Source organism: Vidua chalybeata, chromosome 26, assembly GCF_026979565.1.
Source record: "Vidua chalybeata isolate OUT-0048 chromosome 26, bVidCha1 merged haplotype, whole genome shotgun sequence".
NCBI lineage: Eukaryota > Metazoa > Chordata > Aves > Passeriformes > Viduidae > Vidua > Vidua chalybeata.
In genome coordinates, this window is record NC_071555.1 from 4,886,798 (window position 1) to 4,911,818 (window position 25,021).

General features: G+C 51.3%; 1 protein-coding gene across 2 annotated transcripts in view; it reads left to right on the forward strand.

Annotated features, from left to right (window-relative positions):
* The window catches only part of MYO1D (myosin ID), a 154,357-nt gene that overhangs the window by 98,537 nt on the left and 30,799 nt on the right, over window positions 1-25,021 (forward strand). The window contains exon 22 of one of the 2 annotated variants that reach the window (XM_053965193.1): window positions 8,307-8,384. The exons of the other annotated variant lie outside the window; for it this stretch is intronic. Coding sequence (XP_053821168.1) covers window positions 8,307-8,331 — 25 coding nt within the window. The 3' untranslated portion in view covers window positions 8,332-8,384. Of the gene's footprint in view, window positions 1-8,306; window positions 8,385-25,021 lie in introns of those variants that run through there. 2 annotated transcript variants of the gene reach the window in all.

A 25,021-nucleotide genomic window follows, 5' to 3' on the forward strand; every position in this document is an offset into this window, starting at 1 on the left:
CTGGGAATTTCCTGGCTGTCTCCACATCAGGGATGGGCATCTCCTGCCAGAGCCCTGGAGAGCTGGGATGCAGTGAGTGCCTGGAGCAGCTGGGAGGATCCGTGGTCCCTTGCAGGAGTAGGTGTGTGAAATCTGGGTCATGTTTCTGCCCTTGGTGCCCAGCAGGAAGCAAAGTGCTGTGCAGTAGCTCAGAGTTCAGTGCCCTGGTCCTTGGTGTGCCAAGGCAGGGAGCAGCTCCTGGGAGCTCTGGGTGTGGCCACAGCCTCCCTGCCAGTGCTGGGGCTCAGGGGAAGGGACCTGAGGGGCTCTTGGAGGAGAGGGGGTGGGTGTAGAAGGGCAGGATTATATTTGCCATTTCCATTTTATATCCTCATGGCCCCTTGGGCTGTAGAAGATGTCTGGAGTCAGCAGTGCAGGGCACTGAGGACTTTCTGGGTGCCCTTCACCTGAGATGACCCAGCTGTGGTCACCTCCCTGTGCTCTCACCATGCTGTGCCTCCCACCTGTGTGGGGTCCTCCCCGTGTGGGTGGTCTGAGCCCTGGGGGTGCTCAGGTGTCCCCAGGGAAGGTGCCCAAGGCCCATCCTGTTCCCAGGGGTCATTCCCTGCCCTCTGGGAGCAGGCAGGGTTTGTTCTGTCTGGCTGCCCACGTGCTGGGATCGGGGAGTCACTGCCCTGCTCTCCAGTGCTTTCTGTTCCCTAATCCCCACGTTGGCTGAGCCACAGCCCTTGGGTTCCTTCCAGGATTCCTGGAGGGAAGGGAGAGTTAAAAGAGCAGTCAAAAGCAATCCCTGCACAACTCCAACAGAAAATCACTTGCCTGAGGATAATTTTATATTTTCCATTGCACTTTAGGACCTGTCAGCCAATTTTAATCATTAGTGTGCCCTGGATTCATCTTCCTTAGTTCTGGGCCTTACCCTGGAGCGTTGGCTCGGGTACTGATGGAGCAGGAATTCACCCAGGGGGATCTCAGACTGCCTCAGGGGCTGGGGCTCCTGGTGGTCCTCAGGGAGATCACATTCCCCCTGTCCCTTCCTCCTGCCCTAAGTGCTGCCCTTGTGCTCCATCCCTGCATTTCACTGCATGAGTGAGGTGGCAGCAGTTTCTTTGGCTGGGGAAGTGGAGAGGTTTGGGTGTTGGATTTAGTGTCACCTGCACGTGTGTCACTGTAACACAGCAACGTGGCTGGGCAGGTGGAATTTATACATAAATTACATATGTAAATTGGGGAAAATCCATGTATATACATAGATAGGCACACATCCCAGAATCCTGGGGTGGCTTGGGTGGAAGGGACCTCAAAGCCCATCCCAGTGCCACCCCTGCCATGGGCAGGGATACCTTCCACTGTCCCAGGGTGCTCCATGCCCTGTCCAGCCTGGCCTTGGACACTTCCAGGGATCCAGGGGCAACTACAGCTGCTCTGGGCACCCTGTGCCAGTGCCCAGAATATCTGCAAGAACTGAGGAAAAATACGTTTATATTTATGTAAAATGTAGGAAATTCTATGTATATACATCTATCTACAGAGATGTAAAAAAAATCTGTGCCCTCAGATTTCAAACCAGGTGAAACAGGCCCAGGCTTCCCAGGCTTCCATTCCAGGCCAGACTTGCCTGGAGAAGTACATCCCAAAACACCTCTGTGGTTCCGTCAGCACATGGGGACACAACTGGGATTAAAGCTTTTTCTGCTGAATTCTGAGCAGAGCAGGAGCCTGCGAGGGGAGAAGCGAGGTCACAGCTGGTGGGGTCACAGCTGGTGGGGTCACCAGAGGCTGCTCATCCTTTGGGGTGGGTGTAGGGAAACCCAAAGCTGAGCTGGGGCTGGAGGAGACACCTCAGGGCATTCAGAAAAGCATTTTTTAGGGGGAAAAAGAGCACTTTGCTGTTTCCCTGGCATTCAAAGCTTCAGCCACAGAACTGGAACTGCTCCAGTCTGGGGATGAGGCGTTGTTCTCCTGACACCCTGCACTGCAGAAGTCACTGTCAGGTAAATCCTCCCCAGAACTGCAGCGATCTGGGAGGTTGGATCTGAGAAGAGAAGAGAACTCACAGATGTTTTTTCCTGGTGTTTGCTCTTTGCTCCAGTGGTGGCAAACAGAGCTTCTGCAAACACAGAGACGTGTGAGGATGGAACTGCTGCCGTTATCTCAGAGATGCTGTTTGAGGGGAGCTGAGCAGTGATTTTGTTATTTAGTCTGAATGCAGAGGAGATGGAGACAAACACCCCATAAATACCCATTTTCAGCCCACTGTGAGAGAGCAGGAGCATTTGGTACGTTTTTGGTCCTGTCTGTACACAAAGCCAGAGGAGATTCCACTTGGGGTGATTTTGATTGTTTGGGGAAAAAAAACTCAGCTCAGTAATCAGCCTGGTCTGGAACATAAATAATTTGATTAAAATAGATTCAAGATTTTTTATTTTATTTTTTTTTTCCACTGATGTGGAGAGACAAACCTTTGGCTCAGGCCCAGGAATCACGTGATCAGAGATTAAACCTTCAATTTGTTATATGAAGATGCTTTTTCCTATCAGAACTGGGCTGATTTTAATCAGTTTAAGATTGTTCCTTTCTTTTACAGCTGTTTACCTTTCTCTGGTAGAAACCTTGATTAACTACTGAGATTCAGGGAGCTAAACCAAAAGCATCTTCCATGTAGCCAGGGACAGTCGGGAGGGGACCATGGGGATATTAATGATGGGATCTGGGGACACAGGAAGGAGGAGGAGCCCAGATTGTTCAGGAGAACAGGAGCAAGGCTCCCAAAGCCTCTCCCCGAGGAAATAACCATGTCCTGGGGCAGAGCCTGCCCTCCGAGGAGGGGTGGCATCCCTGGCATCACAATCTGCTGCTTAAGCTTTGAGGAGATCCCTGAGCTGATGGAGTCTCCATCATTTTTAAGGATAATCCATTTTTAGGCAAGTTCTGCTGGGTTTTGGGGGTAGCCTGAACCCCCAGGTAGCAGCTTTTAAGCACCAACTGCTTGACCCTGCAGAAGGGCAGTGGCAAAGGGAAAACATTTTCCTTTTACAAAATAAACGGGGAAATAAACAAACTGGAAAGATTGGCCTAATTCTCTTGGCTTATCTTTGTGACTTCAAAAAGATTTCTAGGCTTCAGCTAAGATTTCCCTTTGGTTGATGGTGTTTATAAAGTTGGACAGGGCTTGGAGCCACTGGGGACAGTGGAAGGTGTCCCTGCCCGTGGCAGGGGATGGCACTGGCTGATCTTTAAGGTCCCTTCCAACCCAACCCATTCCATGATTCCCCAGTAATCAGCTCTGGTAACTCCTCTGTCGACCTCACAGTTGTAACTTGGGTTGAGAAATGAGTTTTCCTTGGAAAACAAATGAAAGATTTGTTGTTTTGAGTGACTCCAGGGCATGGATGGGTGGAATTACAGCACCCTGCTGAGACTGTCTCTGGTTTAATTCTTTTACATCCTGGAAAACTCTTGTTGCAACTGAGTTTTTCCAAACACTTGTCCTGTGGGAAGGGAACTCATTAAGGAACTTAGAAGAGAATTGTTCCCTTCCTTAAAACTCATCTTCCCTCTGCTGCTGCTGCTCATCCTCCATCTCTGAGTGGGTCCCTGGCCAGGGAAGCCTCCCCAGCTCACATTCCTGTGGAAAAGTACTTTTTGTTACACTTCTCAATGTGTTCCTGACATGGAAAAAAATATTTGTCTCCCTCAGTGTTGGATTAAGCCCTTTTCTGACCCAGAGATAGGGTAACTGAGAGGCATTTTCAAAACTTTTATTCTATTTTCAGTGTTACATGAAGGGTGAGACAATACAGATGTTATAATTTACACTATTACAATCAAAAGGTAACTATTTTAAAATTACAATACATTGTAAGTGTTCCTTGGCTTATCAGCTTTGGCTACACCATGCTGTAAATGCCTTAAAGCAAATCATCTAAAATTACCCCTCATGAATCTTATTATAATGCATCTTTCATAGTTTTATTTCTCCGAAGTATCTAGTGTTATTTACAAGGCCACCTTTTGAAACTTGTTTCTAGTTCCAGTTCTCTCTCAGCAATGTCTGTCCTGTTCCATGGCATTTCTGAGCCAGCATTTCTTATCTCAAGGTTTACACACAGATACATTCTATGTAAACTTTCTATCAGACTTGAAGAATTTTCTACAGTTTCATTTCCCACACCTCAGTCTTGGATTTGTGATATTGAGAATGTAATGAGCTTGAGGGAGGGGTTTGCTCTCACCAGGCTGATGAGTTTGTGTGAATCCTTTATTTGAGACCCAGCCTCTACATCTAAAAGTCAATTCTTGTGTCTGATAACATAAATAGTAACAATTAATTGTGTTTCATGGTCTTCCTTTGAGTCCAGAGAGGTTTATTGGTCAGTTTTCCTCCCCTGATCTGCCTGTGCCCTGTTACCATTGTGTGCCAGCAGCAATTTTGTACAAAACCTTCTGGAAAGAGGAGTCAGTTTCATTCCTTTTTATCCTTTATTCCAGCAGCCCTGTGTAACTTTGGTGCTTTCCCTTCTCTGAGCAGCTCCTGGATGCCACAGCTCCATGTCCAGGGTTGTCCTGGGAGGGAGCTCTTGGTAAAACTGAAGTTCTTGGGGCTTGAGCTGCTGAAGGAGATTGATATTCCCATGGTGTTGCTTGGGGTCTCCTGGAGTTGTTTTGTGTTCAGGAAATCTTCCCCAGGGCACTTAAAAATCCTGGATTACTTTGGGAATTTGGACCCAGGTTTCTTCAGTAACTGTAATTCCTGGGAAATAGATCTCCAGTGACCCAAAAATCCTCTTCGGTGACCAGAGGTGCTCTCCAGTGGCCACAGGTGCTCTCCAGCCCACCACCCCGGTGTGATATTGTACAAATGATGGTTGTTCTCACTGAACATTTGCAGAGTTCTTTGAGTTTCCCAGTTCATTCCCTGTCTCCAGCTAAAGGATCTGCTAGGTTAAACTGGTGAATCCTTGGACAAGCTAAAGCACTAGGGTAAAGCTGGATTTTTTGTGGTCTTGGTGAAAAAACAGCATTGAGACTGTCAGAAGAGGTGAGACAGTCCTAGAGTAGAAAATTCAAAGCCATCCTCCTCCTCCTGCTCCTCCATCAGGGTTTCAGAAGCCTCAGACCCCTAAATATGAACATTTTATTTTTAGAACCCTCAGCATTTTCTGTGTCATTTTATGAGGCTCTGTCCAGCTCCCTGCTCTTCTTGAGACATTTATGATCAGAAAGCAATTAAGGTAATCACCCCTGGGGATCTGGAATTCCTGCATCTTACATCCCACAACCACCCTCCCCAATCCAGCTTCCTTTTTGGTGCTGGGAACTGGAGATTTCCTTCAGCACAGGCACTGAATGTGGGAATAGGAAGATGGAACTTTCCTATTTTTGAATTTTTCCTATATTTCCTAAATATTGGAATATTCTAAATATGGATTTTTCCTATATTTCCTAAATATTACAAACCTCTTCCTTTTCTGGCTCTGGGCTCTGTTCAGTGTACTCGTTATCACAAATTATTATTTTCTATCTTGAGCTGCAGCTCTCGGTGCTCATTCAACACTTGGAAAGTTTGACACAAATCCACACTTCTTTCTTTTCCTGGAAATGTTCAAAAACCCCGTGTGGGTGTGGCACTGGGGTGATGAACAGGGTGCTGGATTGACAGTTGGACTCGATGATCTTAAAGGTCTTTTCCACTTTAATGATTCATGATTCCATGAACCATCACCCTACCCCTGTTAAAACCTGACAGAAGCAGGAAGCATCTCCTAAGAAGTGTTGGAGCGTACAAACATAGCCCCAAATCCTCTGCTGCATCCCAAAATCACAGAATCCCAGAATGGTTTGGGTTGGAAGGGACCTTAACGCCCATTCAGTGCCACCTCTGTGCCATGGCAGGGACACCTTCCACTGTCCCAGGCTGCTCCTGCCCACCTTCCCAGGGAACAATTCCTAATTCCCAATCTCCCATCCAGCCCTGCCCTCTGGCAGTGGGAGCCATTCCCTGTGCCTGTCCCTCCATCCCCTGGAAATCCTCTCTCTCTGTGTTTCCTGTAGCTCCCTCAGGCCCCGCAAGGCCACAGTGGGGTCACCCCTGTCTCCTCTCCAGGGGAGCACCCCCAGCTCTCCCAGCCTTTCCCCAGCAGAGCTGCTCCATCCCTGGGACCATCCTGGAGCCTCTCTGGGCTCTCTCCAGCAGCTCCAGGTCCCTCCTGCACTGGGCCCAGGGCTGGGGCAGCTCTGCAGGTGGGGTCTCACCTGAGTGGGCAGAGGGGACAATGGCTGTCCCCTGGTGCCCAGGCTCTGGGGTCAGCCCAGGACAGGGTTTCTGGGCAGGGCTGTCACAGTTGAGATGGCCTCAATATACAGAGTGTCACCATACGATTTCAGAAAGCTCCAGCCCATACAGAGCAACACCCTGTCACATCAGAAGGCTTCAGACATCTGATTTTCTTGTTCTTTAGCCCAGTCTTTGATCCCCTCCTGTTCATGCAGTGCCCCTGTGTGCCCTCTGTCCCTGTGTGGTTGCTCAGCACACCTGGGCACTCCACGGCTCATTGCTGTCAGTGCTGCTCACCTGCTTCTCACATCTGGACCCGTGGGGATGAGGCTGGGCCAGCCCCACTCCCAGTCACCCCAAACCGTCCCTACCCAGGGCCATGCCCAGCTGTGCCCCCGCAGCCCCGGGGCGGGTTCCGTGTGTGGCTGCACCACTGAGGGGTGTCCATGGTGCTGATCTTGCCTTGGTTCGTTCTCCCAGCCCGGCTCCGGAGCCTCTCCCTCCCTGAGCAGATGGCCCTGCCCGGGCTGCCCTGCCCGGGCTCTGTTCCAGCCTTGCCAGGCTGGCACAGCCGGGCTGCCCCAGCAGCTGCCCTGGCACACGGGCTGGGCACTGGGAGCAGCCCAAAGCTCAGCCACAGAAAGCCTGCACCTTCTGGGTTGCCTTGGGGAGGGGGTTGAGCTTCGTGCCATGTGCCCTCGTGGGAGGGCAGGGGGATGTGGAGCTGGGAGGCAGCTCCTGGAGAGGGAGAACCCCCCTGGCTACAGCCTGGGTGTGCAGCCCTGAGCTGCTGCAAACAGCCCCTTGGGAGCCACAATGGACACAGATGGGTTTGGGTCAGCACAGAGCTCCCAACCTGAGCAGCTTCTGCTGAGATCAATGCTCAGCTCCTCTGCTCCCGCTCTGGGATCCCAGCCCAGGCTGTTCTGTGTCCTCCCTGGGCTGTGGGAAGGGGCTAGGCTGGGCTGGCAGCGCCAAGAGCTGCTCACAAAGCTTCAGGCACAGAAAATGCCTCGTGAGTGATGCTAAAACTTTATCAGGAGTTGTGCAGCCCCTTTGTTCCCAGTGACACACTTCAGGCTGGGTTTCCCACCTTGGTTTCCCACCTTGGCTCTCATTATTCCCAATAAAGTCTTGGTGTGCTCCATGGGCCAGAGCCTGAGCCAAGCTTAGGAAAAGCTTTGCCTTTAACCGCACTCCTTCAGTTTGGGGAGAGCTCTCAGTATCAGTCCCAAAGAGGTTTCTGTAAAAATGAGGACAGCAATGGTTTTCAAGGCCTTAATATTTTTAGGGACATGGAAATTTAATAAAATAAAGAGGATCAGTAGGTTGGTTATGTTTGAAACAATAAGGGAAAATGCATTTTTCTCTTTAATATTCAAGAGAATATTAAATGTTGATATTGATTAATATATTAGATATTTGATCCAGCCACTTTTTACATTCTTACATAAAACAAAGTATCATGAAAATACACATTAACAAAGCTTTCCTGTTCTTTTGCTCTGTGGCATCTTCAGCAGAGCCAAAACTGCTCTTTTCAGCTTCCTTTCCTCCCATTTTCCTCTGGCTCAGCTCATTGCATCTCCTGAGCTCAGATTTGAGTTGTTCTCCAGAAGGCATTTCTGTGACTGCTCTGTCAGGAGTCACTGGGATCCCAGAAAATTATTCTATTTAATGATTTCAGTCTATTTAGTGACTCCAGTTAGTGATTTTTCACATAGCTCAAATGTTATGCTTAGAGGGGAGGTTTGGATTTGGGTTTTTTCAGGATGTTTGGAGGATCTCACTGATAAAATCTGAATGTGCTGAAGACCCCGAGCTTGGGGCTTGGCATTTATGGAAATGTCTGAAGAGCTTTTTAATCAGATACTAAATATTTGGCAAAAATATTGGCTCCCAACAATTCCTTCTGAAGCTGAGATCAAATAAATTAGAATTGAAACATGGCTGTATTGGAAAAACAAGGCAAAACCATTTATTACTTGATAGATTTTAGAGCTTTTATTTTGGTTTTTTTTTGCAACAGATACAGAACTGAATCTGTGAGCTAAAGGTTAAAGCTCGTGCTGTACAGCAGGCTGGAAAAAAAAATCATGTTCCTGGTGTAAAACTGAAGTAGATCAACTCAATCCACTGAGTCTGCAGTGTTGCTCTCCATACAAATCCTCCTACACCAGGTTGTCATTTTTTACCCAAATTTCTGAGTGTGTTTGGTCCATGGCTCTCTTCTTTCCCCTTTGCTCTGCCAAATTCCTAAATTAAGCTGTGTTGGGTTTTTGATGTAATATAAGAAAGATTTGCATAAGTGCATTTATGGTAATTTTGTGGTGAGTTTTAATGTGTTGGCTCCATTTCAGCCCTTCAGATCCTTAAATCACTTTTGATTAGCTGTTGCTTAAACATTGCTTTTTTCCCCCTTTTGAAAACAGAGGCACTGGGGATGAGCTGAGGCAAATTTCTTGTAAATCTGCTTTGTTGCTGGAGTCAGGCTGAGACTTTGCTCCTGCCCAGAGCTGGGTGTAATAATTTATTATACAAATTATTTATTATCCAACAATTCGTTATTATGCTGAATTAAGTGAGAGAAAAAAAAAAAAAAAACAGAGGGGAGTGCTGGTGTGGAAAACCCAATTTTTTTTTCCCCCAGATAAAGAAGTTTTTCACAGTGAGGGAGGTGAGGCCCTGGCACAAGTGCCCAGAGCAGCTGTGGCTGCCCCTGGATCCCTGGCAGTGCCCAAGGCCAGGCTGGACACTGGGGCTGGAGCAGCCTAGGACAGTGAAAGGTGTTCCTGCCATGGCAGGGGTGGCACTGGATGGGGTTTAAGGTCCCTTCCCATCCTGGGATTCTGGGATAAATCCCACTCAGAGGAGGCAGCTGGAGTTTGGGCTCCTCTCCCCACCAGATGTGGTGGCAGGATCCTGATGGTGCAGCTGTCCCACTCCCAGGAAAGCTCTGGGAATTGTGCTATTCTCATTTTCTTTTCTGTGCTGGGCTCTGAGCTGTGGGATCCCTTCGAGGTGCTTAAAAAACAAAAATCCTGTGGTGGAAAATGTCACCTTAAAGGATCTGGCCTGGATAAGTGCTGAGGCACCAGGCTGAGGGCAGGGCAGGGCTGGGAGGGATCCCAGTGCCAGCCTGGGCTGCCTGAACACCGGGGTTGGAGGCTGTGGGGATGTGAGGAGGAGAGCTCCCAGCACAGTGTGGATTTCTCTCGGGGTTCCTAGGTCAGGCTGACCCCAAGAGAGATCCTAAAGAGTCTTTGCTTCCCTAGCCCGAATGCAGCCAAAGAAGGAGCCTGGAATGCTTCCAATTGTGCTTTTTCAAGGTTGTTTATTTCTTCTTATCTCTATATTCTTTCTCTGAACTGCTGTGGTCCGCCTAGTACAGAAGCCACAGCAGTCTGGCCTCGAGTCCTGGGCGGCTCCCAGGACTCAAAACTACGTGTGTATGTTTACAATTTCTTCACCAATTCCCATCACCTATGTTAGACAGTACATCTCTACCTTAAACCAATAGAAAAGTGTCACCACCACACCAAGACATGGAGAACAAGACAAAGAAGAAGAAGGCCAGGACACGCCCAAATCCCTCCATCTTGTACCCCCTTGAACCCCATTCTAAAAGTAGAATCCCAAAATTCTACTTTTCCACCCTGTGTTAGTTCAAATATCACACTACTAAAACCCTTGTGACTTGTAATTCCTCATTTAAAATTGACAGTTTTCCACGGGCTAAAATTGAAGCCACAGGTGTTTTTGACTTCATGCCAGGGTCTCCGAGCCCCCTGCCAGGGTCTCGAGCCAGCCAGGGCAGCCAGAGGGATGTCCTGGACTCTGACAGCACAGCACACCAGGCTCAGACCCGAGCTGCTGCCAGGAGGTGCCACAGCCACATGCTGGTGTTGGTGTGCTGCAGTGCTGATCTCCTCTCCCAGCCCCAGCCCCAGCCCCATCTCCTGCTCTGGGGCAGCTCCCTGGTGTCCTCTGGGCACACAGGAACAACCTGCCTTTTCCTGGGGGTCCATGTGGGATTCCTGCCTTTTCCTGGGGGTCCAGGTGGGGTCCCTGCAATCAGAGAGGCTCCCAGCCTCTCCAGGATGCTCGGCCCTCAGCTCCTCCCCAGGGGAGAACAATGAGCCATTTTCTCCCTGCCACATTCACTGGGTTGATAAGTAGCTGGCAAAAGGAGCTTCTTGGGGTCACAAAATCCCAGAATATCCTGAGCTGGACCCAGGAGGATCACCAGCTCCTCAGGGTTTGCTGCCCATGCAGGCACAGGGAGAAGTTTATTTGAGGGCCCCTCACCGCCCCACAGTCTGTGGCTGGAATGGGTGTGGAGGGAGCAGCTTTCACTGCAGATTTCATCCCATTTCAATCCATCCTTTCCTTCAAGGATTTCATCTGGGAGGTGCAATGCTGAGAAACCAAAATTAGGAAAAGTCCAAAGTGCACCTATGCTTCCACATTCAGATCCATCCAACCTGGACCCTGCCTCGAAGGTGGATGAGCTTTTGTGTCATCACTGGCCTTGTTTTCCTTCCCACTAATAGGGAATGCTGGAGTGGAAGGAGATCTGGATATGCACCAGGTGTGGAGATGTTCCAGAGAACTCCTGAAATGCCCCAGATTTCCAGCAGCATCATTTTCTCAATGTCCATCTCTGCTTGTGTCCCTGAGGGCCAGCACTGAGCTGCTCCCAGGCTCTTCCAGCCAAGGCTTGGAGGCAAAGTGCTGGTTTGGTTTTCAGGGCAGGACTGAAGGATTTAAATTTGGGTGTCAAACAGCAACATCTGACAGTGACAGCATCTCTTGGTTTGAATGGTCTGCTGAGGAAGGCAGGAGCCTCCCCTGAAATGGAAAATGTAAACCCCCTCCCTCTGAATTGTTATAATTGTGAATTTAAGGGGCTCTCAGGTGAAGATTCCTGAGTAGGAATAACAGTTCTTTATTAGGAAAAATACAAATGCAGTAATACAAAACAACACTCCCAGAGTCAGAGCAGGCCCTGGCAGCCTGTGGGTCAGGGTGGTGGCAGCAGTGCCATTCCATGGTGGCTCAGCCCTCCTGCAGTGCCAGCTGTGCTTCTGCTGGAGCGGGATCCTGGACAAGGCTGGAGTTTTCCTCTGGAGCTCCAGGGCTGCTGGAGATGGGCCTGGGCTCCCTCTGGGAATGCAGTGGGGAAGAAAGCTGCTCCTCTGGGAATGCAGTGGGGAAGGAAGCTGCTCCTCTGGGAATGCAGTGGGGAAGAAAGCTGCTCCTCTGGGAATGCAGTGGCCAAAGGCTGCTGTGCTGTTCCAAGGGCAGATTGGATCCAGGTGGGAATGCTTGGCTCCTCCCCTGGGCAGAGCCTCTCCCCATGGGATGATGGAATTTTCTCAGCCATGCAGGGACACTCACTGGCCATGAACAGCAGAGATCTCCTGGAGGGAGGATTGGCTGTGGGAGAGAGAATGAAAACTGCCCAAAGAACAGCAGAGAGCTGCCCCAGCTCTGACAGATGGCAATGGAATACACACCCCAGCCACATCTTGCATTTCCAACCTAAGACACAGGAGCTGGTGGCTCCTTGATATCCCTTTGTTCCCCCTTCTGTCCCCCCGAGGATCCTGCTCCAGCTGAGCTGTGTCAGTGCCATGCAGGACACTGGGGGGCTGGGGAGCAGGGACCACCCAAACGTGGGAGCAGAGCAGCTGGGGTTGGGAGTTCTGCTCTGGAGACAATGGGATCCTGTGCCAAACAGAGCATTTGACCCAGGAGTGCAGGGGGAAGGGAAGGGGCAGGGGATGGGCTTTGGGAATGGGGCATTGTCCTACTGGGCCAGAGTGGCCGCTCAGTCTGGGGCTGTCTGTGCTGCTGGCATCCTGCTGCCCTTCACCATCCCTCCCTTGGCTTTGGCCTCCCAGCACACAAAGCCACAGGCATCCTCCCTCTCCCATCTCTGTCCCATCCCTACACAGCACACAATGGTCCCCAGAGCTAGCTTCCTCCCTCCCTCCCTCCCTTCCTCCCTTCCTTCCTTCCTTCCTTCCTTCCTTCCTTCCTTCCTTCCTTCCTTCCTTCCTTCCTTCCTTCCTTCCTTCCTTCCTTCCTTCCTTCCTTCCTTCCTTCCTTCCTTCCTTCCTTCCTTCCTTCCTTCCTTCCTTCCTTCCTTCCTTCCTTCCTTCCTTCCTTCCTTCCTTCCTTCCTTCCTTCCTTCCTTCCTTCCTCCCTCCCTCCCTCCCTCCCTTCATCCCTCCCTCCCTTCATCCCTCCCTCCCTCCATCCCTCCCTCCATCCCTCCCTCCCTCCATCCCTCCCTCCATCCCTCCCTCCATCCTTTCCTCCCTCCCCCCACTTTAGGACTGGGCAGGGAGTCACTGGGGTGGGTGCTTTGAGGTTGATTTCTTCAGCACAAGTCCTGAGAGGTGGGCAAAGAAATCTGAAAGGAAAGAGGATAATGCTCTGATTCCATTAAATCCCTGAGCCTTAAATTCCCAACCTGCATTTCCCCACTGTCCTCATCCTTCCTCTGAACACCCAGTTCCATACTGGGAGCCCAGTAGCTGCTCCGTGTGGTGCTGCTGCTGATCCCAGGAGTACACAGCTGCTTTCAGGAGGCTGCCACACATTTTCCCTGGAATTCTGCCCACCTCGCTGCTGTTCCATCAGTTCTTTCCTTCTCCAGTATTTCCCTCGGTTAAGGGCCCCCAGTGACTGACAGCAACCAAAAAACAACAACAAAAAAAGCTCCATCGTGATCATATTTACTGGTGACCTACTTAAAATGCTCTTTCCTCCTGCTTTGGTGTGTGCTGCAGTGCTGCTGGCTCGAGTCTCCAGGGAATTGCTGCTGGAATGATAATGAATGCACAATGTGGCCCCTCACTTGTTTAACTGGAGTCTCTCAAAGACATGGTTTATTTTTTATTGCATCATTTAGACTTCCTTTTTCTCCCCCACTTGTGATGTATTATTCCCATTTTTGGTCTCCCTGCTTCATGCTTTGACTGCAGGCGGAGCTATTGTTTGAAGTGATACCATTAAATTATGGGATGCCTTTATCTTTTGATAATTTTTCTGTTTGTTTTTCAGGAAAATTAGGCTTTTAGCTCTCTCCTGGAGAGTCTGAGCTATGTTATCAAAGGCTTGTGTTGAGCTTTTTTTTTTTTTTTTTTTCTTCTGGTGAAAATACACTAGCAGAGGTGATTAGTTATTTAACAAATGCTTTACACCTTTGGTACATTTTTGTAGGGCTGTTGTAAATGGGTTTGCAGTGCAGGACGGGAAGTCATCAGCATTTTGCATATTCATAGGATCATGGAATGGTTAGGGAGGAAAGGGAATTTAAAGCCCATCCATTCCCACCTCCTGCCATGGCAGGGACACCTTCCACTATCCTAGAGTGCTTCTTGGGCACTGCCAGGGATCCAGGGGCAGCCACAGCTGCTCTGGGCACCCTGTGCCAGGGCCTGCCCACCCTCCCAGGGAACAATTCCTAATTCCCAATCTCCCATCCATCCCTGCCCTCTGGCAGTGGGAGCCATTCCCTGGGTCCTGTCCCTCCATCCCTTGTCCCCAGTCCCTCTCCAGCTCTCCTGGAGCCCCTTTAGGCTGTGGAAGGGGCTCTGAGCTCTCCCTGGAGCCTCCTCCAGGCTGAACACCCCCAGCTCTCGCAGTGTGGCTCCAGAGCAGAGGGGCTTCAGTCCTTGGAGCATATTTGTGGTCACTCCAACTTTCTAATTGCACCTCTCAAGTCTTCCTGGTTTTTCTTTTTACCAATTCATTTAGAGGAAGGTTTGGATGTTCCTACTCACTCCCCAGTGCCCTGCACTGCTGTGGTTGGGGAGGATGGGGCTGTGTTTGCTGTAATTTGTGAATTTAGGATTGAGTGTGTCCATGGAATGGTAAATTAATCCTACCTTTGCAAAGAATATTATACCCCATCCCTGGAAGTGTCCAAGGCCAGGCTGGATGGGGCTTGGAGTGACTTGGGACAGTGGAAGGTGTCCCTGCCATGGCAGGGGATGGCACTGGGTGAGCTTTAAGGTTCCTCCCAACCCAAACTATTCCATGGTTCTGTAATTCCATGAATATCAGGATGTAGGAATCCACTGAACCCATGGATGAGGGATCACACCTGAAATGTTCTTTTCTGGTGGCTGTGAATCTTTCTGGGTTCATACCCCAGTCACACAGAGCAGGCTGTGTTTCCATGCCAGCCAGAATTCCCTGACCTCGAATCCAAACAGAATTCCTAAGCACATGGGTAAAGATGCATAAAATAAACTCTGCCTCTTGTCTTCTGCGTTTGCTGGCACCCAAGAACTGTGTTATTAGAGCCAAGCCCTAATTTAGGTGTAAATAGCTTAGGTGTAAATAACAAACTCAGGTTCTTGAAGTCCATATGATCACAGATTCAGGTTGGAAGAGCCCTCCAAGATCTGCGTCCAGCTGTTCCCCAGCACTGGCAAGGCCAGCACTGACCCCTGTCCCCAAGTGCCAAACCCACAGGGCTTTTAAACCCCTCCATGGATGGGGACTCCAGCCCTGACCTGGGCAGCCTGTTCAGATAATTCTCTAGATAATTCAGATAATTCCTGTTTTCTCAGCAAACACTCTTGCACTGGGGGTTATTTTCACAGGCTGGCCAGGGGATGAGAGGTGCTGAGGGAAGATTTGCCACCCTCTCCCAGCCAGCTCTGAGGTTACTGCCCTGTGCTCCCTTCCCAGGGCAGGACTTTGCTCTGTGCTGTCCCCACAGAGGTGACAGTAATCATGGAGGAGGCAGGACAAGAGGGAATCAGCTCGACTGTGAAACCACTCAGGATCTGTGGAAATTCAGTCTCTGGCTCCAAATGAGGCTGTAAGGAATGTTTAGTTCCCCTCTAAGTGGTGAGGAGGAGCTGGTCAGGAGCACAAACATAGGAACAGCTCAGTGCTGCGCTGGGAGGAGGAACTCGCCCCTGGTGTCCCCTCAGTCCATGGCCACAGTGTCCCTTCCAGCTGGGATAACTCCCAGGTGGTGGCTGAGCTTTGTAAAGTGACTTTGGAGCCTTTGGAGTGGGTGTTGCTGCCTCCCTAGGGAAATTGGGGTGTGTGTGCTGTTCTCAGGCATGACAGTCCTCAGCCCTCATCCCTCCCAAACCACAGAAAGAAACTGGGATTGACTGGAAGAGCTGCCAGAGAAGTTCTTGCCACAGAATGCGGCTCACTGGGAGGAAGTTGGGATTACAGAGAGGAATATTTTCTGTCCAGGTCTGTGTCCATGGGAGCTCATCTGGGAACAGTAAACGGAATATTTAGGACACAGAGCAAGCAGGGGAAGGAAACCACAACAGTGTTGTTCTCCAGAGAATCTTTGTCACAGTCAGTGGATTTTAATGCCACCATTTCTACATGTCCCAGCTGTCCATGAGCTGCAGTGGCTGATTCCACCTCACAAAGCACCCAGAGCCTGTTCCTCAGTTTCAGACATTGATCAGGGCTTGTGTCTTACCTCCTCATCTGCTTTCATTTCAGTTCATCCACCAGAGCCCATGGTATAAATTAATATTCCCAGGCCGCAGGGTGCCTTGCATAAAGCATTTTTACATCCGAATGGCACCATACATCCTGTAACAGAGCTGTGATTCATGGGCTGTTACATGGCAAAGCTGAGGTGAAGCCAGCTGACTAATTTATACTGAGTAATTAGATTCTGAATTAAACTCACAAAAGATGATTCCTTTTTTCCCTTTGTGCTTTTCCCGGTGTGAACTCAGAGGAGCTGATACTGGTGAAGGAAAGGTTGTTTTCATTCTGCATCACCCCAGCCTGGTATCTGCTGGCAGCCTGGAGGGCAGTTACAGGAGATTTGCAGGGATGGCTCCACCCTGTGCCAGCCTCCTGGGAATGTTCGTGGGCCAGGCTCCCTTCCAGAAATCCCAGTGTGCAGCCAGGCCTTGGCGACCCTTCCTTCACCCAGGACTGTGTTTGTGTCTGCAGGGATGGAGCACTCTGACAGTGCTGTTTCCTTGATGTAGAGAGCAGCCAAGCAATAAATAACCCCATCTGTGCTGATCACGGGTCAGGGAAAGTTTTGGGTGGGAGGGGACCTTAGAACCCGTCCAGTGCCACCCCTGCCATGGGCAGGGATATCTTCCACTACCCCAGGGGGCTCCAAGCCTGCTCCAACCTGGCCTTGGGCACTTCCAGGGATGGGGCAGCCACAGCTGCTCTGGGCAACCTCTCCTTAGACCCCCGCAGTCCCCCTGGCCCCAATCCCCTGGCACAGGAGTCGTTCCTTTGCTCCTGTCCTCACGGAGATGCTGATGGGCACAGATTTGCAGAAGCTGAGCTATGGATCCAGCAGGATCTGGGCTGTCACCTCCTCCATGCCATGGGGACAGGTCCCCCCAGGCTGCCTGTGACCACCCCTGCTTGTGTCCAGCTCCTGCCTGGGGGTTCCAGCCGGCCCCGGCCCCACAGAGCTGCTGGAAGCTGAGCCTGGCCAAGGGATGGGTCCCAGTCCTGCTGCATCCCCAGAGCTCTCCCTGCCCAGGCAGGAGGGTCCTTCTCCAGCCTGCAGGGTGGGACTGCAGGGATTTCCATGGGGTCCTCAGCACCAGGGTCAGCAGGGGGATATTGGGCCCCGGTGCCATCTCCAACTGCAATCTCCAAGCCCCCGGCCCAGTCTCCCCAGCCAGCCCTGCTATTTTTAGCTTGGTTTCCCAGGGAAACGGGGCTTTATGTGGCTGCTCTATCCTAAGGTTTGACAGTGAGGGAGAGAGGAAGTAAAGATTATTCTCTGTGAGATTTTTTTTTTTGTGAAAATGGCTCATTTTGATTAAAGAGACAAGCCCTGAAATCTTCAGCCATCCAGGGGGTTTCAGCATCCACAGCCCTTGGGCAGTCACTGCCTTGCTGCTTCCTCAGCCCTCCAAGAATTATCCCACATGGAAAAGGAAAGGGTGCTGAGGGACAGGGCAGGAGTGTCAGCAGTGATTTTTTGGGGTTATTTATTTTTTGGGAAAGCACAGTGTAGTCCTTCCTCCACTCAAGAACATCTTGTGGGATGCTCTTCATGGAAGCATAAAAGATGTTTCTGTGGAGCCTCCAACCATATGCAGGATCCAGCAGCATCTGCTGAGTGGATCTTTTGCCTTTTTTAATGTGGAAAAGAGGAAAGCAAAGCTCTTTTGGTGCTGGAACCCAGTGACCCTGGACTGCTGCAAACTTTCCAGCCCCACACACACACTTGGGCTTGGTGTTCACATCCAAACTCAAGTGGTGACATTTCCTTCCCAGGAACTGTTGAAGAGAATAAAATGGGTGATTAAAACATTTACTCATAAATTTGTCACCTCAAAGACCAGCACATGTTGTGTTTTGCCGTGCTCAGCATCAGCTGGAGAGTGAGGCAGGAGAGGATCCTGTTTTCCAGAGCCAGGGAACATAAAGTGCATCCCACAGCAGGCATGACTAGTGTGAAGTGGGGGTTTAAATAGCCTGAACCAGGGGAGGTGATTTTTAGATCCCTTGTGGTGTGTCAGGAATCTGCCCAGGGCTGCAGGTGGGACCTGCAGGAGCTCCTGCCCCTCTGCAGTGACAGCTGGGGACAAGGGGTATCCCCAGGGTCTCTGAAATGCCACCACAGTTCTGTGTTCAGGACCTTCATTCCACCATCCACCTTCAGACCAGAGCAGGAGATGTCTCCAGCAGCTGAACAGGTCCCACTTTGGGGCAGGTGGGATAGGGGTGCCAATTCCCAGAGCCTTCATCCCTGCCTGGGTTTGCCCGAGTTGTACATTTGCAGTGTGAGGGACGTGTTTGCCCAGCTGCTCCTCAGGGTTGGGTTTGGCTCAGGCTGGAATTAATTTGCTTTATAAGAAGGAATTCTATGAAGACTTTGGGATGTTAATAGTCCTCTTGTGCCTCACTGACAGCTCCACTAGTGCTGTAATCTGCACACTGGCCAGGAGGGTCCTGAACAAGAGAAAGGAGCAGGATGAGGATGAGCTTGGAAGGGGCAGAAAACACAGCTTGGGAGAGAGTGAGCTTTGAAGGAAGCTCAGCTGGTGCAGCCCTCACACCTGAGTGACTCAGGGAGTGCCTGGTGTGGCTCACGCCCCCCTGCAGCAGGAGGTGTTGTTGGGATGTGTCACCTCACAGTGACAGTGACAGGATCTCCCACTGCTGGGAGGGACCTGAGGAGCTGCAGGGGAGGGGTCACTGCTGGTGGCTCCTCTCTAATGGGGGCTTCAGCCTGAGGGGTCTCACCACAGATCAATAAAATCATCAGGGTTGGAAAAGCCCTCTGAGATTGAGTGCAGCCATTCCCCAGCACTGCCAAGGCCACCACTGACCTCTGTCCCCAAGTGCCACATCCACACAGCTTTTAAACCCCTCCAGGGATGAGGACTCCACCACTGCCCTGGGAAGCTGTGTCAGGGCTGGACAACCCTTTCCATGAACAAATTTTCCCCAAATCCGCCCTGAGCCTGCCCAGGCCCAGCCTGAGGCTGTTCCCTCTCCTCCTGTCCCTGTTCCCTGGCAGCACAGCCCGACCCCCCTGGCTGTCCCCTCCTGTCAGGAGTTGTGCAGAGCCAGAAGGGCCCCCCTGAACCTCCTTTTCTCCAGAACAACCAACAAGGCAGCACTTCCAGCCTGAGGAGCCCCAGCAGCCAAACAGGCTTGTTTAGTGCCAGCTTAGGGAGCCCTGTGGCACACAAGAGGAGTGGTGCCAGTGGGTACCAGGTGTGACAGACCTTGGTGACACACTGAGGTGAGCAAGGCTGGCTCATCACTGTTATTCCTGTCTAGGCTGTGGTCATATTATTTACTTTGAATAAATTGGAAGGGCCTTTGTGTTCATGAAATCCGAGGCACCTGCTGTGATTGATGACTTTGAGGTTACACCCCAGACTGTTCCACCTCCTTTAGCACTGCCAGGCCTGAGCTGCCTCATCCTCCCATGGGCAAATCTCCTCCTCAGAATGACCTTGGTGCTCCTGATCCAACCCTTGCTAGGGGAGCAGCACTGGCCATGCTCAGCTGGGCTGGAGGGACTTTGGATTGACAGGACACAGGGGATGGCTTCCCCCTGCCAGAGGACAGGGATGGATGGGTACTGGGGGGGGGGGGGATTCCCCTCTGTGAGGATGGTCAGGCCCTGGCACAGGTGCCCAGAGCAGCTGTGGCTGCCCCTGGATCCCTGGCAGTGCCCAAGGCCAGGCTGGATGGGGCTTGGAGGAGCCTGGGACAGTGGAAGGTGTCCCTGCCCATGGCAGGGGTGGCACTGGATGGACTTTGAGGTCCCTTCCCACCCAAACCATTCCATGATCTTGCCCACAGGATTAGAGGTGGGTTTTGTTCATATTTATGTGGAGAAAAGCAGCAAAATAAATGACTGGACACAGAGGGGTCAGTGCTGCTGGCCCAGTGTCCATAAACTCCCTGGGATTCTGGATTCCTCGTGTAGGGTCATGCAAGCTTCGTGTCAGTTGTGATCACACATCTCCTGTAGCTCGTAGCAATGTTGTGTTGTGGCTGTAGCTGGAGCTAAAAATAGAGTGGGAAAGGGCAGGATGGCCACCACTGACCTAGTTCTGGGGTTTGGTGTGCTTGGCTTTCTAAAAGTCAAGGAGATAGAAGCTGCCTGTCACCTTAGTTTCCAAGGGATGCTCTGTTTGGCTCAATGCAAACCTGGCTGCAGGCAGGAAGGATATCCCTGAGAGGTTTAGTGGTCTTCTGTCCTAGCCCCTGTTCTGCTCTGTTGTCACTGCTGGGGAGGTCCCTGAGCCTCTCTGGGACCACAGGAATGTGCAGGGAATGTGTGGGAATGTGCAGGACCCCACAGACACCCCTGTGACCCCGAGCTGGGCACTTGGCCATCAGAGGCTGCTGATGCCAGGAGCCTTGGAAGCTTGGAAATCAATTAACTTCCAACTGCAAAGCTTATTAACCCAGAGAAAAACATCTTCAGTCCTGGGTCAGAGGTGGATTTGAGTAAGAAGAGGAAGGATTCAGATGCAAGTCTGGAAAAGGCCTGGGGCAGGTTGGGGTTAGATTTGTTTTGCTCTCCAAAAGAGCATCCCTCGCTCCCAGCAGCAGGGGATGGATGAAACCACCTTGCCTGAGGATTGGGTCATTTTCTTCTAAAAACTCTTGGCACAGCAGCTGGTTCCTCCTCCCTGCTGCCCTCCCACTGGAGCTTCCCAGGGAAGAGTTGGTGCATTTGCATTCCATGGTCAGTGCAGAGAAACTCACATGTGACAGGAGCCAGACAGAGCCACAGGCTGGGTTTGATCTGCCTTCCCCCAGAGAAGGCTTTTTTCAGGTGTCCTGGCACTGCATGTTGCATTGATTTATTTATTGATGTTCTCCCTGCCTGTGAGATTTGGGGGTGGAGTGGGGACAACAGAGGGAACCAGGCTGAAAAGCACCTTTGTTTTCAGCAGACAGAATTATATTTCTGCCTTCAGTCCCAAATATCAACCATCAGCAGAGGAAGTTTGGGGTGACAGAGGTTAAGTGTGCATCAGCTTCGTGGTTTTTACCAAGAGTTAATTTTTAACCATAAACTTTCCGGGGGAAAGTTCTTGACTTTCCTCTGCACTTAATAAAGGTCACTTCCCATACCAGGTTGTGAATCCACTCCAGAGTCCTGCTCCCAGCTGGAGCCTTCACCAGCCTGGTAGCTGCCCTTGACTTTTGGGGCAGTCTCAGGGTGAATTCCCAGGGGTTAAACTGAATTCCTGCCCATTAGTCCTCGGGTTACTGCAGTTTTCTCTGTGCTTTGAAGATCCTGTCACTCAGAGCTTATCTCATTTTCTCAGAGCAGAGATCTGACAGGGACTGGGCCTCCAGGCTGGGATTCCAAGTGACTTAGCAGGTGTAAATGTCAGGGGAGAGGGAGGCTTGAAGCTGTGGGGTGGAGGCACCTTGCTGTGAAGAGGCCAACATCCACCCCTCCCGAGATCCATCTCTCACCCATCTCATTGTGCCCTTTATCTCTAAGGACAGGTGTTGAACCCCACATCTCGCTCCCCCTCTCCAAAAAGCTCTGCCAGAGCAGCTGGCTCTGGATAAAAGTCTTTTCTCAGCACGGCTTTGGTCCCTTTGTGCCTTTCCCACCCCTTGCTGAGAGTTCTTCCTGGGAAAGCTTGTCTTCAGTCTGAGCCTTCCTGAACTGGTGCCTCCATGGGTTTTGGTGGTTCCAGGTTTATTTAACCTGGAGTTCTTTGTGTCTAGACAGGTGCGTGGGGTGGGTTTCAGTGTGAGCACAGTGAGTGAAGGACCTGCCTGGAGCTCTGGGGTGACAGCCTCGCCCTGGCTCCTTTGAGGTGTGCCCTGCTTCACCCAGGCCCTGCTGGCAGAGCCCTCATGGGCTGGGTTCCCTCCTTTCACCTAAAGCCCTGTCATCCTTCTTGTTTTGTTTCCAGCAGACTCAGAACTGCTTTTTCAAGGTACTTGCCCAGCTGGAATATCCCTAAATATGCATCGAGTCCCAGGTCAGTCTCTGCAATCCCTGCAAGCAAAGCAGGGATTGCAGGGGGGGTGTTGAAGCAGGGCCTGTATAGATTTTTAAACAGAGGTAACAAGCAAGGAAGAGGTGGCAGGTGATGAAATGAAGGTGAGGAAAGAAGCAAATGAGATCCCTGAAGTGTGAGTGCCCTTTATCCAGGTCTGAGGCACCCTTAGTGCTAATGAGCCCCGGTTGTTTCTGTGTCAGCCCAGCCCCGGTGCTGGCGTGACCCTGCTGGCTGTGAGCTCTGCTGCTGCTGCAGTGGGGGGTGGGCTCTGCTCACCCCTCAGGTGTGGGCAGGGGATTGTGCACAGCACAATCTGGTTTTGCCAAGTCATGAATTTCAAACAGGGAAATAAAGAGGAGTTTTTCTGCAGAGTGGTTGAAAGGAAAATGCCTTTATCCGGCCACGCCTTCCTGCATGCCCCCTTCCCACGGGCATCCCAGACTGGCCATTGATCATGTGGAGTGAGCCAGGCCAGCTGTCATCCTGCAGCTCCAGGGCAGGTCATGCCGAGTGACAGTTGCCCTTCTGGAAGTGTCCAAGGCCAGGCTGGACGAGGCTTGGAGCAGCCTGGTCTAGTGGAAACTGTCCCTGCTCACAGCATGGAGTAGGAATGGGTGATCTTTAAGGTGCCTTTCAATCCAAACCAGTCTGGGATTCCATAATTAAATTGTCCTGGACTTGAAGACCAATCTCTGATGCTGTTTCTTTTCCCAGAATGCACGACAGTTGTGTCACCACCGTGGGTTCCTGTTGGTCTGTGTTACACAGTTCAGCCCAGAGGGACACAAGGAGGAAGTTTCTGCACAATTCCTTGTGCTTGCTCTGAGGTGCAGAGAGCAGTGGGGCCAGTTCTGCAATGATTCAGAAATCACTTTTGAACAGGGTGTTGGAATGGTTTGAGTGGGAAGGGACCGTAAGGATCACCCAGTTCCACCCCCTGCCATGGGCAGGGATACGTTCCACTATCCCAGATTTCTCCAAGCCTTGGGCACTCCCAGGTATGCAGGGGCAGCCACAGCTTCTCTGGGCACCCTGTGGCAGGGCACATCCCCATCCTCACAGGGAACAATCCCTTCCCAACATCCATCTAACCCTGTCCTCTGGCAGTAGGAGCTCATTCCCCCTTGTCCTGTCTCTTCAGGCCCTTATGAAATGTTCCTCTCCAGCCTTTTTGTAGGTGAGGATACAGAATACCAATAAATCTGATTATCAAATTCACAAGCTCTTTTCCAAGGAAAGAGGAGGGGATGCAAAGAGAGCGCCTGCAATGCAGGGATGGTGTGAGGTTTCCCATGTCAGCAGCCTCTTGGACAGACTGACAGGGATCAGCACTGCTGAAATTTTCCTCCATGTAGGCTGGGAAATTCCAACATCATCAGCTCGTCCCTCTCCAGCTCACCCAGGACTGCTCATCCCTTTTGGCATCCCTTCGAGGTTGGTTGCCAGTGATGTGTTACTGCATCTCCTGCTTGAGTTCAAAGGAATTGGGTTAATGAGTAGAAAGTCAGCCATCAAATTACACTGACGCTTGCTTGCTGCCTCCTGGATTTCCCACTGCAGCCTCTTTGATCCCTGGTATGCAGGCAATTAAACACAGCAGCATTAAACACAAACCACCTCACACGCTGGTTCAGTCCCTTGCTTTTGTGTAACGTGGTCTTCAGATGAAGCTGAAAGAGGATGAGAGTGAGGAGGTAGGGGAGGGAGGAGAGCACAAATTAACGGAAAACCTTTTGTCTTGGGAAATAAAATTGATCTGGATATTACAGGCTGTAATATCCTAAAATCCTCACGTGCTTCAGCAGGCTGGGGAAGGGCAGCAGCCCAGCCTGGAGGAGGAGCAGCAGCTCAAGAAAGGACAGATCCATCAGGAGTGGCTGTAACTGAGGCTGGGATTCCACAGTGCTGAGGGAGATCCAGGACTGGGCTCACCCAAGGCCTAAGGAGAGGAGCAGGGGAGCAGCATCAGGCTGGAAAAGGAGCTTCTCCAGGTGGCTGCTGGCACAGGCCTTTGAGCAGGAAGGGATGCTCCCTCCATCTGTTGCTGGAAAAGCAATCACAGCAGTACAACCTGACCCAGGAATCAATCCTGGGGTTTCCAGGGGCTTAAATATTCATTTGAAGAAAGTCCTCCCCCAGGAGCTGGGAGGGAGGCATAGATCCCTCTGGGAGCTCAGGCCAGCAGCAGCAGCATCCTCCAGCAAACAGCCCTGCAGCACTGCTGTGCTGGAAGGGGCTGGTCAGTCAGGGAGTGCCAAAATTCAGTGTGCAGAGAGAGCCAGGCTGAGGCCAGGCTGCTGCCAGCTCCTGCTCTGGGCTGGGGAAGGGCTGTCACCACCCCAGAGAGCAGCACAGTGACCCTGGGCCCTGTCACATCTCAAAATTCCCTCCTGAACAGCAGCCTCTGACGAATCCTGGGGGTTGTTTTCATTTCACCTGCTGACAGCAGCCACATCCTGCTGGGTTTGCTGAGTGTTGTCAGCTGAGCTTGAGAGAGCAGGAACTGGAGGTCAAGGCCTGCCTGACAGTGAGAATTAGGGATGAGGGCATCCTAATCCTAACTCCAGATTTAATGATTCCTTTCAGCATCATTAAAAATATTCAGGGAGCTTGTGGAGTTGGGCACATCCTGTAACTGCCTGTGTTGGGGAAATATATTTTTGCAAAGAAAGGCTGTTCTGTTCTGCTGTGACTCAGGCCTGGGGATTGGGAGCCCAAATAGGAATGATCCAGGCAGGAGAGGACGTTTACGTGGTGAGGAGGATGGCAGAGGGGGCGTGCTGCAGCTCCACAGCCTCACACAGCAAAGGAAAACATTTTTAGCTCATGCAAATGTTTCACTTCCTCCTCATATGGTGACTTCACAGAGGCCGGCACCAGAGATGGTTCTGTCAGCAGCTCCTCAAATCCACTCAGCAAGATGCCAGCCTGCTCTTGAGCTCTGGGAATGATCCTGGCAGGCTCTGGAGCTCTAGCCTGGCATGGGCCTGGCTCTGCTGGTGTGTGAGGGCTGGGGATCAGCCCCTACACATGGGATTTGCTCTTTGTGTTTTGTATTGAATTGTCTCTCACAGCCTTGACTCGGCACGGAGACGGGAGCTGGGCTGGGCAGGGGCTGGGATGGAGCTGCTGCAGCCTGGCTCAGGCCCTGCCTGCCCTGCCTGTCCCTGCCTGCCCTGCCTGCCTGTCCCTGACTGTCCCTTCCTCCCTGTGCCTGTCCTGCCCTGCCTGCAGTGGCCCTGCCTGGCCC